The 15,258-nt window shown below is 27.6% G+C and overlaps 1 protein-coding gene across 1 annotated transcript; it reads left to right on the top strand.

Moving 5' to 3' along the window:
* The first annotated feature begins 2,798 nt into the window (after window positions 1–2,798).
* LOC136090715 (uncharacterized) lies at window positions 2,799–5,184 on the top strand. Its single transcript, XM_065817574.1, has 2 exons — window positions 2,799–4,202; window positions 4,474–5,184. Exons 1-2 carry the CDS (start codon window positions 2,849–2,851, stop codon window positions 4,818–4,820), a joined length of 1,701 nt encoding a protein of 566 aa, XP_065673646.1. The 5' UTR covers window positions 2,799–2,848; the 3' UTR covers window positions 4,821–5,184.
* The last annotated feature ends 10,074 nt before the right edge of the window (window positions 5,185–15,258 follow it).

Genomic DNA, 15,258 nt, shown 5'->3' with positions numbered 1-15,258 from the left:
AAAATTTAAATAAATTGATATTATCTTGTAACTTTTTAACTTTATATAAGTAATAAGAGCTATATAGGTCATGAAATTTATAAATAAAGGTATAGTCATAAAAGTGATGAAATTTTTAAATAAGATATAGTTATAAAAGACCTGGTCTTATTTTTTATATTTTTATAACTATTATAATATGTTTACAAACTTTTATACTATACTTTTTATAGTATACTTTTATAGTATTTTATATTTTTATTATAAAACTATATATAAAGTTAAAAACTTTTTCATATAGTGGGGATTTAGGGAAAAAAGGTTTGTGCACCACACTTGTTTATGTTTCAATAATTTAAAAAAATAAATGATCAAGCTCTTTGCAGCGGAAATTTTATTGTAACAATTTCTATCAAATATTTTTTTAATTTAATCTCATCAGCAGAATATTTACGTTAAGATTAAGTCAAAGATTACAAATAAAATTAATAAACTCGTAAACATATTTTGGATCACTGTTTTCTCTGGTTAATGCATTATCAAAAACCTTCCTAGTATACCGTCTGCCGTTTATCATGCACATATTATTGTGCAACATCATCTTATATATTCAAATCCTGATCGTCTGGTTTCGTAACCTAATTAGTACCCGCATAAAACTAAGGTAAAATAGTTAGCCTTTTAAAAGTACATTCATGAATAAAAATTGGAATTACACATAACAACTTTACGTTTATTACTTATTTATCAGTCGTTTTGCATTCAATTGTTGTAAGGAAGTGAATCTTAAAATCGCATTTAAGTATAATTTGATTATTTAGCCAATAAAAAACAGTTTTTTAATAAGTTTTTTATTTCGTTTTAATTATGCCTATTTAAACCGTGTGACTTATGAACTGTTATGTGAGTCTTCTGAACAGTTGTTATATTACTATATTATAGGATAATAAACGTTTATTAAACATCGATTAAACATTTAGAATAACGACTTATATAAGTCAATATTGTAACCATTTAATCAACGTTTAATTAACGTATATATTAAAAAATTTAAAGCGTAGATTTTAAATCTTTAAATGTTTAAGTTTAATTAAGGTCCATAAAAGGTTTACAATATTGACTAATGCAAGTCGATATTCTAAACGTTAGATCGACGTTTAGTAAACGTATATATAAGAAAGTTTGAAGTATACATTTCGAATCAAGCAGTCAAAAGGTTGCTAAATGTTTTATCCATTTTTCGACCAATTTCGACTAAATATTGACTAATTCCGAACCAATCTGTGTAAACTGGGTTATATCCGACCATTATTAAAATTTGCCGTCCCAGCTTGGTCTCCTTATTTCATAGGAGATATAAATAGGAGTATGGGGTAAGATGACGAATGGGGCAAGATGACAATCTGCCATTATCTTCAAAATTCAACTAAATATGAAAGCTGACTGTAGCTGAGAGCGATGTAGATTATATCTACTAGATTTATTTATGTTTTCTTTACAAATATTATTTTCTGGATGAAAGATAAGTATTAAATAAGGTTTTTCCGATATTAGGAAAAAAAAAAATTTCACTTGCATTTGATTTTTTTCATCATTACATCACCAGCTAAAGGTAAGCGAGAATTTTTCGTTTAGCTTGTTCAATTTGGAAGCCAAACGAGTAGTATTAAGCTATGATAACTTATTTATATATAGTTCTGAATCACCTTTGAAGATTGTGTAGTCTAGGGGCAAGATGAACGGGGTAAGATGACTCGTTCGTCGTTTTGCCGAAGTACATGTTTTACTATAAACTGTATGAACACTGCCTCTAGTTTTGTTTAACTTAAATCTTGTTGCCTAGTTGTGTTTAACTTATAACAATAAACACAATTATAATAAAGTAACTTAGAATTATAATTAAAGTTACTTTAAAGTTAATTAAGTTTAGTTATGTTGTGAATATTATTATTTATGCATATGTCAATTTTAGTCATGCATATATCTGTTTGTAAAATAAGCATGGCTAATATGATTAGGGTTAATAACAATACTTTATGGTTATATTTAATCTGTTTTATACATACATATACAAATACATATATATATATATATATATATATATATATATATATATATATATATATATATATATATATATATATATATATATATATATATATATATATATATATATTTATATATATATGTATATATATATATATATATATATATATATATATATATATATATATATATATATATTTATATATATATGTATATATATATATATATATATATATATATATATATATATATATATATATTTATATATATATATATATTTATATATATATGTATATATATATATATATATATATATTTATATATATATATGTATATATATATATATATATATATATATATATATATATATATATATATATATATATATATATATATATATATGTGTATGTATATATATACTTATATATATATATACATTTATATACATACATGTATATAGATATACATATATATGTATATATATATATATATATATATATGTATATATATACACATACATATATATATACACATACATATATATATACATATGTATGTATATGCATATATATATATGTATGTATATATGTATATGCATATATATATATATGTATGTATATATATATACACATACATATATATATATATACATATGTATGTATATGTATATACATACATATATATATATATATATATATATATATATATATATATATATATATATATATATATATATATATAATATACATATATATACATATATATATGTGTGTGTGTGTGTGTGTGTGTGTATGTGTGTGTGTGTGTAAAGTATTTTTCTAATATGGTACATGTATTTGCATGTTATTTGTTTATATTGACAGTCCCATTGTATACTATTGTGTTATTTGTAGTTATTAAAATGGTTCGCAACTATATCAGAACTACAAGTAGAGGTGCCAATGGAAATTGGACAATGCAGAACATGACTCAAGCTATTGAAGCTTGCAATTCCAATGCTTGCAGCAAGAACCAAGCTGCTGTAAATTTTGGAGTTCCAGAAGCAACACTAAGGCGTTACCTTAAAAAATCTTCGGATCAATTTCCAATCAGCAATGGAAGGTTTCGTCCTATATTTTCAATGGAAATGGAAAAATTACTTGCAGAATATTTAATTGAGTTGAGCAAAAGATTTTTTGGTATGACCAAAGTGCAGCTCAGAAAATTTGCATTTGAATTTGCGGAACATAATAATAATGTTCAACATAATTTTAACAGGGAATTAAAAATTGCTGGTTTTGACAGATTAAGTGGATTTTTGAAACGCCACAACAATATTTCATTACGAACTCCTGAAATGACGTCTTTGGGTAGAATTCAAGGTTTTAACTCCCCACAGGTTGCAATATTTTTTGATTTACTTCAAGATCTCTTGAGAACGCATAAATTTTTACCTTCAAGAATCTTCGATGCTGATGAAAGTAGGTTACCCATTGTACCAACAAAAATCCCAAAAGTATTTTCAGTCAAAGGCATTAAAAGAGTGGGCAAAGTTGTTTCTGCTGAAAGAGGAAAAACTGTAACCATAGTTTGTAGCATAAATGCTGCTGGAACTTACATACCTCCAGCTTTTATTTTTCCACGAAAAAGAATGCGGCATGATTTTCTGGACAATTCTCCACTTGATTCAGTTGGCTTTGCCCATAACTCTGGTTGGATGATGCAGGAAATTTTTGTAGATTATTTAAAGCACTTAGCTTATCACACAAAACCAACTATTGCTGATCCTGTTCTGTTAATTGTGGATAACCATAACTCACACATAAGTTTTTCAGCCATTGAATACTGCAGAAAACATTCAATTGTAATGCTAACATTGCCACCACATGCCACCCATATGATGCAACCTCTAGATGTTACCTTCTTTTCACCATTTAAAACTTACTACAGTCAAGCTTGTGATAACTGGATGGTAAATCACCCAGGTAGACCAATCACTGAAGCACAGATTCCTGCTCTTGTAAGACATGCGTATGACCGATCAGCAACAACTGGCATTGCAAGAAAAGGATTTGAAGAAACTGGAATCTGGCCCTTCAATCCGCAGATCTTTTCTTTAACTGACTTTGCACCATCATTGACCATTGATAGCCCAATACCAAAAAATCAGATTATATCAAATAATCAATCAGGAATAAGTATGTAAATTATATATTATTTAGACAGTTCGTTTTTTTATTTGTTTCTTAAAACTAAAAGTTTAAAAATGTTTGTCTTTGTTTTTTTTTATCTACAAATTTTTACCTGATAATTTATAATTTAAATAAGCTAATAACTTCAGCTTATCTATAATATTGGACAATTATGCTAAATAATAGAATATGAAATAACGTAAAATTAACCTAAATAATTTTATGATGATTTTTATGACATATGTTATATAATTTTTTCTGTAATATTTTGTTCCAGTAGTTGAAGATCGCCAGCAACAGTCAACATCAAAGGTGAAACTTAATGCAGTTACATCAGCATTGACCATATCATTTAACAACAACAACTCTTTATCATTGCCAACTGTTAACACTGAACCAAAATGCATTCAGTCAAATGCAGATGCAAATGTTGATAGAACCCAAATAGAGTTAAACGATGTGCGAAAAACTGTATTACCTGAGAACATTCGACCTTATCCTATTACTTGTAGGGTTACAAATAGTGCTAGCCGTAAACGAAAATTTAAGCGAGCAGAAGTGGCAACAAGTTCCCCTTTTAAAGCTGCAGTTCAATTAGCTGCACTCGAGAAAAAAGAAAAATGATGAATCAAAAAATAAAGAAAGCTGTTAGAGAAAAGAAGGGCCAGCTTAAAAAAACAGCTGTAACTAACGATAGAAAGAAAAATGACAAAGCCAAAAAAAGAGCGAAAAAAAAATCCAAAAATCAAGTTTCAAAAATAGTTGACAAAACTGAAGAAATTTCATGTTGGTATTGTGAAATTATCTATGGTGATCCTAATGTTCCATTGCTTGATGATGACTGGGATATGTGTAAATCTTGTGAACACTGGTGTCATTTAACTTGTGGGCAATATGTTGAACGCAAATTTACTTGTACTATATGCTACTCTTGTGTAGCTTAGCAATTATTACATTGTTTTATTGTGCATTAAAATATTTTGTTTGACATTTGTTTTATTTTGTTGTTTTGGAATTTACTATGAACTGATTAGCAGGTTTTTTGACATAGCCCTATATAAATATATAAACTTAATTTTTATTAAAAATTACACCACTATTTATATTACTTATTTTATAAACTAGAATTTATGATACCGTGATATTTAAGACAGTAATGGTATCATGGAATTAACTTATCTTAAAATCGTCATCTTGCCCCGCATACGGGGCAAGATGACGATTTGAGGTAACATCGGTTAATGAGTTTTTTCCAGACTATTTTCAATTTTTATAAGGTTTTACAATCAAAAAAAGGTTTTACAATCAAAAAAATTCAACATCGATCCACAAAATGGATTAAGTCAAAAAGTCACCTAAAATACGAGGAACGTTTAACACGGCCCAATTTGACTACCCTTGAAAAACGCTGCACGCGTATGGACCTTTTACAGCATTATAAAATAATTGGAATTGATTCGATCAATTCTTTATTAACTACCACAGTAAACGCACCATCACTCAACTGTTTTAAATGTAGTATTTAATACAACAGTTTACTCACGCTTTTTAATTTAGCTGGCGCAGCTATTATTGCAAATGTTGTCAGAAAAGAGGGGTCTTTGTCTGCCTCTCTCCGTCAGTAATTAGAGTATGTATTATAGATAAATTCTTACCATGAACTGTTTTTACTGTGCATGATTTCAACAAATTTGTAAATAATAATTATTGATGACTGAATAAATAAATAAAATAAATAAACCTATTTTTTATGAGCAAAATACTCAAAAAAAAGGTAAGACAACCATACATAAAAGTAACACAAAAAACAAGCTTATTTTTTCTTCTTTCCAAAAATATACTATGTGTATATATGTTTCTAAAAAAAAAACACAACAAAAAACGTTAGTCTAACCCTATTAAAAAAAAATGAGACGGGAAATCCGCTTAAAAAAATTGGAAAAACAGAAATTAGGTACCAAAAGTGCTAAATTGATTTAACTATCTGGTCAATAATATTTTTCGATGTAATTTGGTATATGCAAAGAAAATGCATGTAAAAATATATTTAAAATAATAACAGCGGAATAAAGAGTCCTTCAACAAGAATTTTTTAAGTTAGCATCAACTTATTTTTCATGAGCAAAATGCTCAAAAAAATGGTAATGGTAACAATCATGCGTAAAAGTGACATTAAAAATAAGCTTAACTCTTCTTCCAAAAATTTACTTGTGTATATATGTTTCTAAAAAAAAAACTCCTCAAAAATACGTTTGCCTTAAACTACCTAAAAAAAAAATAAAAATAGCGAGTCACAAAATTTTAACACAAAATTCGGCTCCGTAAATCGCTATTTCCGCGTACATAACAATATGTGTCTTCAAACTAATGACTTTTAGTGTAGATATCAGTGTGATAAAATCAATAACATAAAAACTTAAGAAAAAACTGGAATACAAACTGTTATTAGGGATAAAATTAAACCCACTTTTCTTGACCTTAGTGATAATAAGCTTCTTAGTAGATGTTTACATGGCAAAACTCAAAACTCAAACGAGTCCATTTATGCTATCATTTAGAAGCGTTGTCCTAAAGAGATTTTTGTTTGCCGTGCCACTTTAGAAATAAGTGTTGCATCTGCAGTAATTTCATTTAATGATGGTATTTATGATATATTGAACATATTTGAATATTTAAATGTTACACCAGGTACATTTGCTACTCAGTATTGTATCAAAATAGACCAAGAAAGAATAAAGATGATAGAAAAGAAGTCGATTGACTTAATAAAACAAAGAAGAAAGCTGCTTTATGCACAACAAAAAAAGTTTTACTGATATAGTAAATGTAAGTGAAGGTGCATCTTATGAAGCATGAGTGTTTTAGATTTTAGCTATTGTATTTTGTAACGTCGTTATTGTCTTTTAATATTTAAGCTTTTTATGATTGATTGAATAATTCTATTTTGTTTAAATGTTTTTCAAATATTAAAGTTTTCAAATTTTTCTTTTTTCTATGTTTTTAATAACGGTCAAGACGTTTTGTTTTTCAATACTTTTTTGACCTTTTTATATATAAAAAAAATTATTTTTCACTAAAAATCTTAATTATTGTTTTTCTCAATATATGAGTTTTTTGCACGCTGCGATAAATATCTTGTGATTAGTTTGTCTGATTGTGTTGAAATCTTTAGGAGTTATTTATTATATGTATGCACATTCAACCTACCAAAATTATTCATGTTTGTCAACTGGTTCCAAAAATAAGGTCTGGGTTCTAAGCCTTTGCGGGGCTTTTTTAGGCTATAAACCGGTTTTCTCACAAAAGCTTGAAAATTTTGTTTAGGTGGCAATTCCAGTGATTCATATATATTTTACTTTGCTTTTGATGATATATAAAACTAAAAATTTGATAAACAAATTATATGTAAATTTACTTAAAGTTTATATTTATGTATTTAATATTTAAGACAGATTTTATATTTAAGAGAAATTTTATCAAAATCAGTGTTAAAAAGGGGGCAAATCTGAAAAAATTCAAAACACTGTTACTTGATCAATTTTTTTCGAAACTCAATAGTCTTTTAATTAAAACTTCTTTATAATATTATCATTCTTTTCTACTAAAACAAAAGAAAAATATTAAAAAAATCTCAATCTGGACACAATATTAAAAAAAAATAACAAACTATACATTTAAAAAACAGGTGCTTAGGGTTTTAAAAGTTGTAAAATTATTCTTAGTTAATTATTTTAGTACCTCCGAAATCTTTATTATTAAGGAACATGTACTGAAATTTTCAGCCAAAAGGTTTTTCTAAATCACAAGATATCTTATTTTAAAGTCGCAAAAAAAAAAAAGGAAAAGCGAAAAGCTTGTAAAAACAAAAACAAACAATATATATTTAAAACAATTACATCAGTTGTTTGCGTCATTTTTAGTCTTCTCTTTACTCCGTTGTCACTTTAAATAAGTAGATCCAGAGATGATAAACGACAGAAATCTTCTTGCCTTCACGTTTCTTCCGCAGCTATTAGCGGCCGCTTCCCAAAACTTTTTTTGCCTGCAGAATGTTCTGGCTTCCACATCTAGATGCTTCCACCTCCCAATTGGAGGCCGCCATTAGAACTTTGTATTAGAGGCAGAATTTTTTGGATGCCACCGCCAATTGGGAGGTGAAAGCCACTGGCAGCCGCCGTCAGAAGATACTTTGGAGGCAAGGTGATTTGAAAATTGTCTACAGTGGCTTCCGCTTCCCGTTTGGCGGCCGCAACCGGAAGCTTTATTTGGAGGCAGAATGTTTTGGAGACTGCCGCCAATCGGGAGGCAGAAACCAATGACGGCTGCCGTCAGAACATTTTTTAGAAGCAAGATGATTTGGAGACCGCCTCCAATGGTTTCGGTCTCCCAATTAACTTCTGCCGCCAGAACTTTTTTATAGAGGCAGAATGTTTTGGAGGCCACCGCCAATCGGGAGGCAAAAGCCATTGATGGTAATTGTCAAAAGATATTTCGGAGGCAAGTTGATTTTGAGGCTGCCCCCAGTGGTTTCTGCCTCCCAGTTGGCTGCAGCCGCTAAACTAGAGGTGAAATTTTTGCCTCCAGCCGCCTGAAGTTAAAGTCAAAGGGGCAAAATTTTCATTAACAAAAAATTCAATCTTTAAATTTCTTGTTATTTTAAAAAAGTTTGTTTTTAAATCAACAAGCAATTTAAAGATTAATTGGATTCAAATATTGAAAAATTGACATCAAAATTGCGTTTTATATGAAATTTAATGCCAAACTGACTATTTAAAAAAATTATGATTTTGTCAGAGTGGTTGTTTTTTTTATAACTATCAACAAAATTTGAAGTTTTATATTCAAAACAAGAGTTAAAATTTGGAAATTTTATGTCCATGCTATTGGTTAAAAAATCTTTTCCACGAAAATTAATAGAAAAATAAATTGTCAGTTTTTAATGGGATCAAAGTTTAAACTTTTGAACAAATCGCTCATCAGTTGAATAAAAACTGTTACTTTTCAACCATAACAATTTTACTCATTAGATATTGTTAAAAATTCTTGACAAACCCAATATTCTTAAATGCTCATTAAAAATTTTAGAAATTAATATCGGTTTGAATTGAATTTTTTCCAATAATCAAAATTTTTTTTTTTGCTTTTTTTGAAAATGGAAAATGCGCATTCGTCGAATCAAATATTATACAATGGAGATTTTTTTACTTGTTGAAATTTCCAGTCTGCTATGAAATCTTTACTACTCCCCGGTAAAAATCTCATAAAACATTTACGGTCATCATCAGGTATTTATCCCCTAGAATATTTTGCAGTAAACATGTATTTTGCGGCTAACGTGCATTTGGCGGCAACGCGTATTTTATTTTGCGACCGCTTTGTACTTTGTCATAACTTTTAATCGCTATAAAAATTCTGGTTTCTTGAAAAGCAATAAAGAAGCGATTCCATTTCAAATGAATAACATTAAAATTTTCTCTTTTAGATTTTTAAATGCGTTGTATTAATAAGAATTTAACACCGCATACTGAATTAGTTGAGGTTTGTATTTTTTTAAAAGAAAAAATAATCCAAAGACAGCTATTAGTAAATGGTGTTGATAAATCGAATTTTCGAAGAAAAACAAAGCTATTCATAATTAATAATAATGAGTTGTGTCATCTTGGTAAATCTAAGTAAACAGCTTATATATTTATAGTTGTTTATACTACTTATATTCATTTTATGTTACCAATTATGTTATACTAGCTTAATTTGGCGTGTACTTTTGTTGTGTGGTGCAGTTTTTAACTTAAAAAAATTCAAAATTTTTGAAAATAACATATTACTAATGGCAATCGAGTCAAATCAATAATAACTTGTTTATTATTGATTTGACTCGATTTATGTTAACTTTTTGAACTGAAACGATTGGTAATAATGTTTTCGCTTGAAGGTTCCTTCTTTCAGCTTTTTGAAAGTTATTACATTCTGAAACAAAAGCGGCAATGTAATTTACCATTTTTTACCAAAAATTTTTTCAATATTTTCTATGATTGAATTGATGCCTACGCGGCCAGATAATACATTTGCCTCATTGGAAATATTACAAGCATTATTCAAAAACTTAATTATGTGGTGTTCTTTACACCAAATAACTTTTCTCTGAACAAAAATTTAAAAAAAGATTTTTTAAAAATTTTGAATACTTTTAAGTCGAAAACTGCACCATACAAAAGTACATCCAAACTAAGCTAGTAATTCTGTTTTTTTTTTTTTTATAATTATTAATTTTGCCGTTTAAAAATGTTTACATTGCAAATACATAACTATTGGCTGGAGCAAGAAGAAGGCGTATTCAGCCTTATCGCCGAGCCCCATTTAAAAAAAAAAAAAATAGCAATAAATTCTACATTAGCGTAACGTAAAAATATATATAAAATAACAAATAGAAATGAAAATCGAAAATAACTAATATAATTAGAAAAAAAAAATAGTTTTTTTTTATTTTTTTATTTTTTAAGAAGTGTTGAAAACAATTGCTAAAATGTTTAATAAAAAATAAAAAAGTAAAAAAAAAAAAAAATTGCTTAAGGATAAAAGACAACAAGAAATGAAATTTCGTAATTAATATAATCACTAGGTAAATTATTAAAATCATCAGTGATATTTTATATATATTTTTTTTTATTTTAAATATTTTGTATTAATTTATATTAATCACTGATACAATTAAATCTATTTTTTATATGATTGTTTTTAGTTTAAAATAAACATTTAAAGTTAGATATATCCATGAATAATAATAATCGTTTTGATTCGTCCTTAAATTGCTCTAATGTAGCCTGTTTATTGTTAACAATATCTGGAAATTTTTACCACAGATTAGGTCCGCGGTATTTAATTGAATAGGAAGTTAATTTTAATTTATATTTTGGAACAATAAAATTGTTATCTGAAAACTTTGTTGAGTATTTATGGTTAATTTTATTAAAATAAGATTGAAATATTTTTGGAGATAATCCATTTTTTGTTTTATACATAAATAATAAAACTTGGTGTAAATTAAGTTTATACACATTTAAAACACCGAGCACACGTAGAAGTGGTTCGCAAAGAACACTTCAGTCGGCTCCAAATACTATTCAGCACGCATGCTTTTGTTTGTTGTAGAGTTTCTTTAGCTTTGTATGGTTAGTACTACCCCACACAATATTACAATAAGACAAATAACTATGGATAAAGGCAAAATGCAATTTTTTCAGGGATGATATATTTAGAAAAGGTTTCGCCCTAAACATCATGAACCCCGCATGTTATGGAGTATGGTGTTGTATTTGTTTGATCATAGTATAAAAATTGCTTTCTGTTTGTCAGATAATCTTTGAACCAAAGTAAGTTTTTATTTTTTACTCCGTAGTTTTCGAGTTTTGTTATTAGAATATAGTGATTTACGGTATCAAAAGCTTTGGACAGATCAATGAAAACTCCTAATGTAAAACAGTCATTATCTAAGGCGTTAGATATTTGATTGGAAATTTCAACTATTGCGTGTTCAGTAGAATGCTTATTTTTAAAGCCAATTGTTTGCAATACAACATATCATTCTCAGTTAGATGATTATAAAGTCTGTGATTATTATTCTCTCTAGCAATTCCGAGAAACATGGTAATATTGATACAAGCCTGTAATTTAAAATATTTGACTTATCTCCAGATTTAAATATTGGTGTAATACGGGCAATTTTAACTTATCAGGAAAAATACCTGACTTTAATGAGAGATTGAAAATGTGAAATAAAGAAGGTTCAATGACGTCAAATACTGATTTTACAATATCGACACTAATTTTATCAAAACCTTCACTTTTTTTTCTTTTGAGACTGCTAAAAGCAGTTCTTAACTCACTCAGTTTTAAATCAGTTTCATCCATAAATTTATCAAAAGTCTTTAAGTATGAATCGAATGGAATGAAATTATTAGGAATTTTAGAGGCCAAATTTGGGCCAATATTAACAAAGTAGTTGTTTAGTTCTTCAGCTATAATTGATTTTTCATAAACTAACGTTCCATTAATTAAAATATTTTTTGGCAGCGTGCTTTTGTTGTAATTATTTTTTCCAATTAAATCCTTAATTACATTCCATATTTTTTTAGTGTTTCCTTTGGTTTTTTTCTAATAACTGTGCATAATAAAGTTTTTTTGCGTATTTTTCGGTTTTTTCAAATATATTTTTATAACTTTTTGTAAATTATTTCATTTTTATAAGATTTTTTTTTAAGATATTTTTTATATAGTTTTTCTTTCTTTTTTGAAGATTTTAGTAAACCTTTAGACATCCAGGGAGTTTGGAGCGACTTATTATTTATAATTTTTTTTATTTCTGAAAACGCTATTTCATATTGTTTGCAAAATTGATTAAGAAACAACTCATATGCATTATTAGCATCATTTGATTGCAGTACTAGATCCCAATCAACGCAATTTTGTAAACAGTTTTTAGATTTTTTTAAGGAGTTTTCATTGATCTGTCGCCGAATTAAGGTGAATTTTGTGGAAATATTGTTTATTAAAATGCTATTTGTAGCTAAGAATGTAGGAAAATGATCCGAAATATCGGTCTGTATTATACCTGTGTAAAGAGGGTTATTATGAAAGTTGTTAGTTATGATGTTATCAAGAAGAGGAGAAGACCTATTTGTTATTCTTGTAGATTTGTTTATTGTTGGGATAAGGTTATTTTGTAGAAGAGTGTTTATAAAATTCTTGGTACTAATATATTAGGCATAGTTAATCAGGTTGATGTTTAAATCTCCCACCATATAAATATGTTTTTTTTAATTTATAATTTTGTCAAGAAATGTTTTAAGATGAGTTTTAAATTTTTTTAAGTTTCCAGATGGCGGTCTATAAATAGTATTTATAATTGTGTTTCTTTCTGCATTATTTACTAATTCAATATACAAAGACTCACAATCTGTTTCATTGACGCAGAGAACGTTACGTAAGACAAAATTTATTGAATTGTGGATATAAATACAAACGCCCACACCTGCATTTACTTCACGTGCTTGATGAATTGATGTGTAATTAATTAGTTCAAATTCATAATTTGTTTCACCGCATTCACACCAAGTTTCTGTCAGACAAATAATTTTAAAATCGTGTTTAATTGTATCCAATAATATTTTTAAATTTACCTGACTGGGAAGTAAAGTCGCATCATGAACACAATGTCATGAAACGGCTTCCCGGTCGGTTTGACTTATCAAACCATTGCACTTTCTAAGATCGTGTGCAATTCCTGTCCGCATTCTCTATGCTATCTTTCTAACACGACTTTTTCTATCTTTCACTCTAATGTACCTTCGTTCTTCTCAAACTCACTTTACTCTTGGACCGCAGAGCAGGTTATGAAACTCCTTCGGGAGTTGAACTCGTCTTTGCGGACCTTGGTATTTTGGTCTCCACAAGGCAATTAGCTGGCGGAGAATAAACCACGATACCATAATATTTTTAAATTTTCAAAGTTTTTTTTTAAACTTTGAATATTGATATTTAAAATTGAAAAAGTGTTTTTAGTTTTCTTAGATATTGTGATGATTCAGAAACTGAATAGTATTGACTTTCTAGCATTTTGTGACTAAAATAATTTGAATCAGTGCCGTTATCATCGATGATGTCATTTTCATTTGAAGATTTAAATATGAAATTTTCCTCCATTTTTAAAACAGTTTAAATTAAATATGCATAGTAATAATGAAAATAAAATTGCGTTAATTAATGACAATTATTATAAAACTTATTGCTTTTTTTTTGCATCCCAATCGCGAATTATCAATTTATCGTAAGATATGAAGGCAAACTTACCAGCCGCTCATTCGATTTTCATCTTTTTCCTTAAATCTTTCCGGATTTGTGTCGTTTCGAAACAGAAGTCTTCGTTTATATAAACATTTTTCCCTTTTAGTTTACTCGACTTCCTCAAAATTTGACTTTATTTTTATAATCTAAAAGTTTCGACTTTATCATTATAATCTAAAAGTTTTATTACTATTGTTCTTGGCTTTTTAAATTCTTTGCTGCCAGTTCTATGGGCCCGTTCAATTTTGACATTATTAACACATAAGATATCTTCAAAAAAAATTTTTTTACCTTTATTTCGCTTTCCTCCCAGCTTTCACCTTCATTTTCATGAATTCCATCTATTCTTAAATTATTACGTCTCGACCGATCTTCTATCTCCCTTAATTTTTTTTGTATACTTTTTTTTTTTGTATACTTTTTTTGCATACTTTTTTGTATACTTTCTGAATTGTTTTCTTTACTGCAAACTTTTGCTTTTATAACTTTTTCATCAATTAGTTGTTCTTGAAAATTCAAACTAAGTTTTAAATCGTCGATGTCTTTTTCTACTATTTCTAATCTGTCATTAAATATTTTTAAGTTTCCACTAATAATACTAATAAAAACTTTTTCTTGTTGCTTTAACATCAGTTCAAATTCTTTTTTGTAATCTTCAAACAATTTTGTTATTTCTAATAATGCAACTGCCACATTATGTAAAAAATTATTTATTTTCTTTAGAAATATAAATATAAACAAATTTAGCTTTAACAAAGTCGTTTGAAAAAAAAAACACGTCCGCTCGCGATAATAACTTCTGAATTTTTTGGTATCGCACCACTATAAAAGTATCACACAATTGGAAACTCAATGCAATTATTTTAAACAACTATAAATGTATAAACTGTTTACCTTGTGGCTTTCTTACTAATTATTTACGCTATAGATTTCTCCACACGATGCAAAGTTTAAAAGTATTGACAAAATACGTGGTTGCAAAATAAATTTGTACATAAAAATACAGTAAAAATTTAGTATGAGATTTTTACCAATAAAAAAAAGGTGGGAGTAAAAATCTCGTACTTTACCGGTATGATAAAGTTTTTTTTTGAAAAGCGTCTCTAGACAATGGAATTTTTATTGTTCGAATTTCTTATTTATTAAGATTCGAGTATTAAGCAATAGTATTTTTTATTATTTTTTTTTAGTTAACCTTTTTTTCTGAGAGATTGATTAAGAT

Source organism: Hydra vulgaris, chromosome 14, assembly GCF_038396675.1.
Source record: "Hydra vulgaris chromosome 14, alternate assembly HydraT2T_AEP".
Taxonomy (NCBI): Eukaryota; Metazoa; Cnidaria; class Hydrozoa; order Anthoathecata; family Hydridae; genus Hydra; species Hydra vulgaris.
This window is presented reverse-complemented; position numbering and strand designations above follow the sequence as displayed.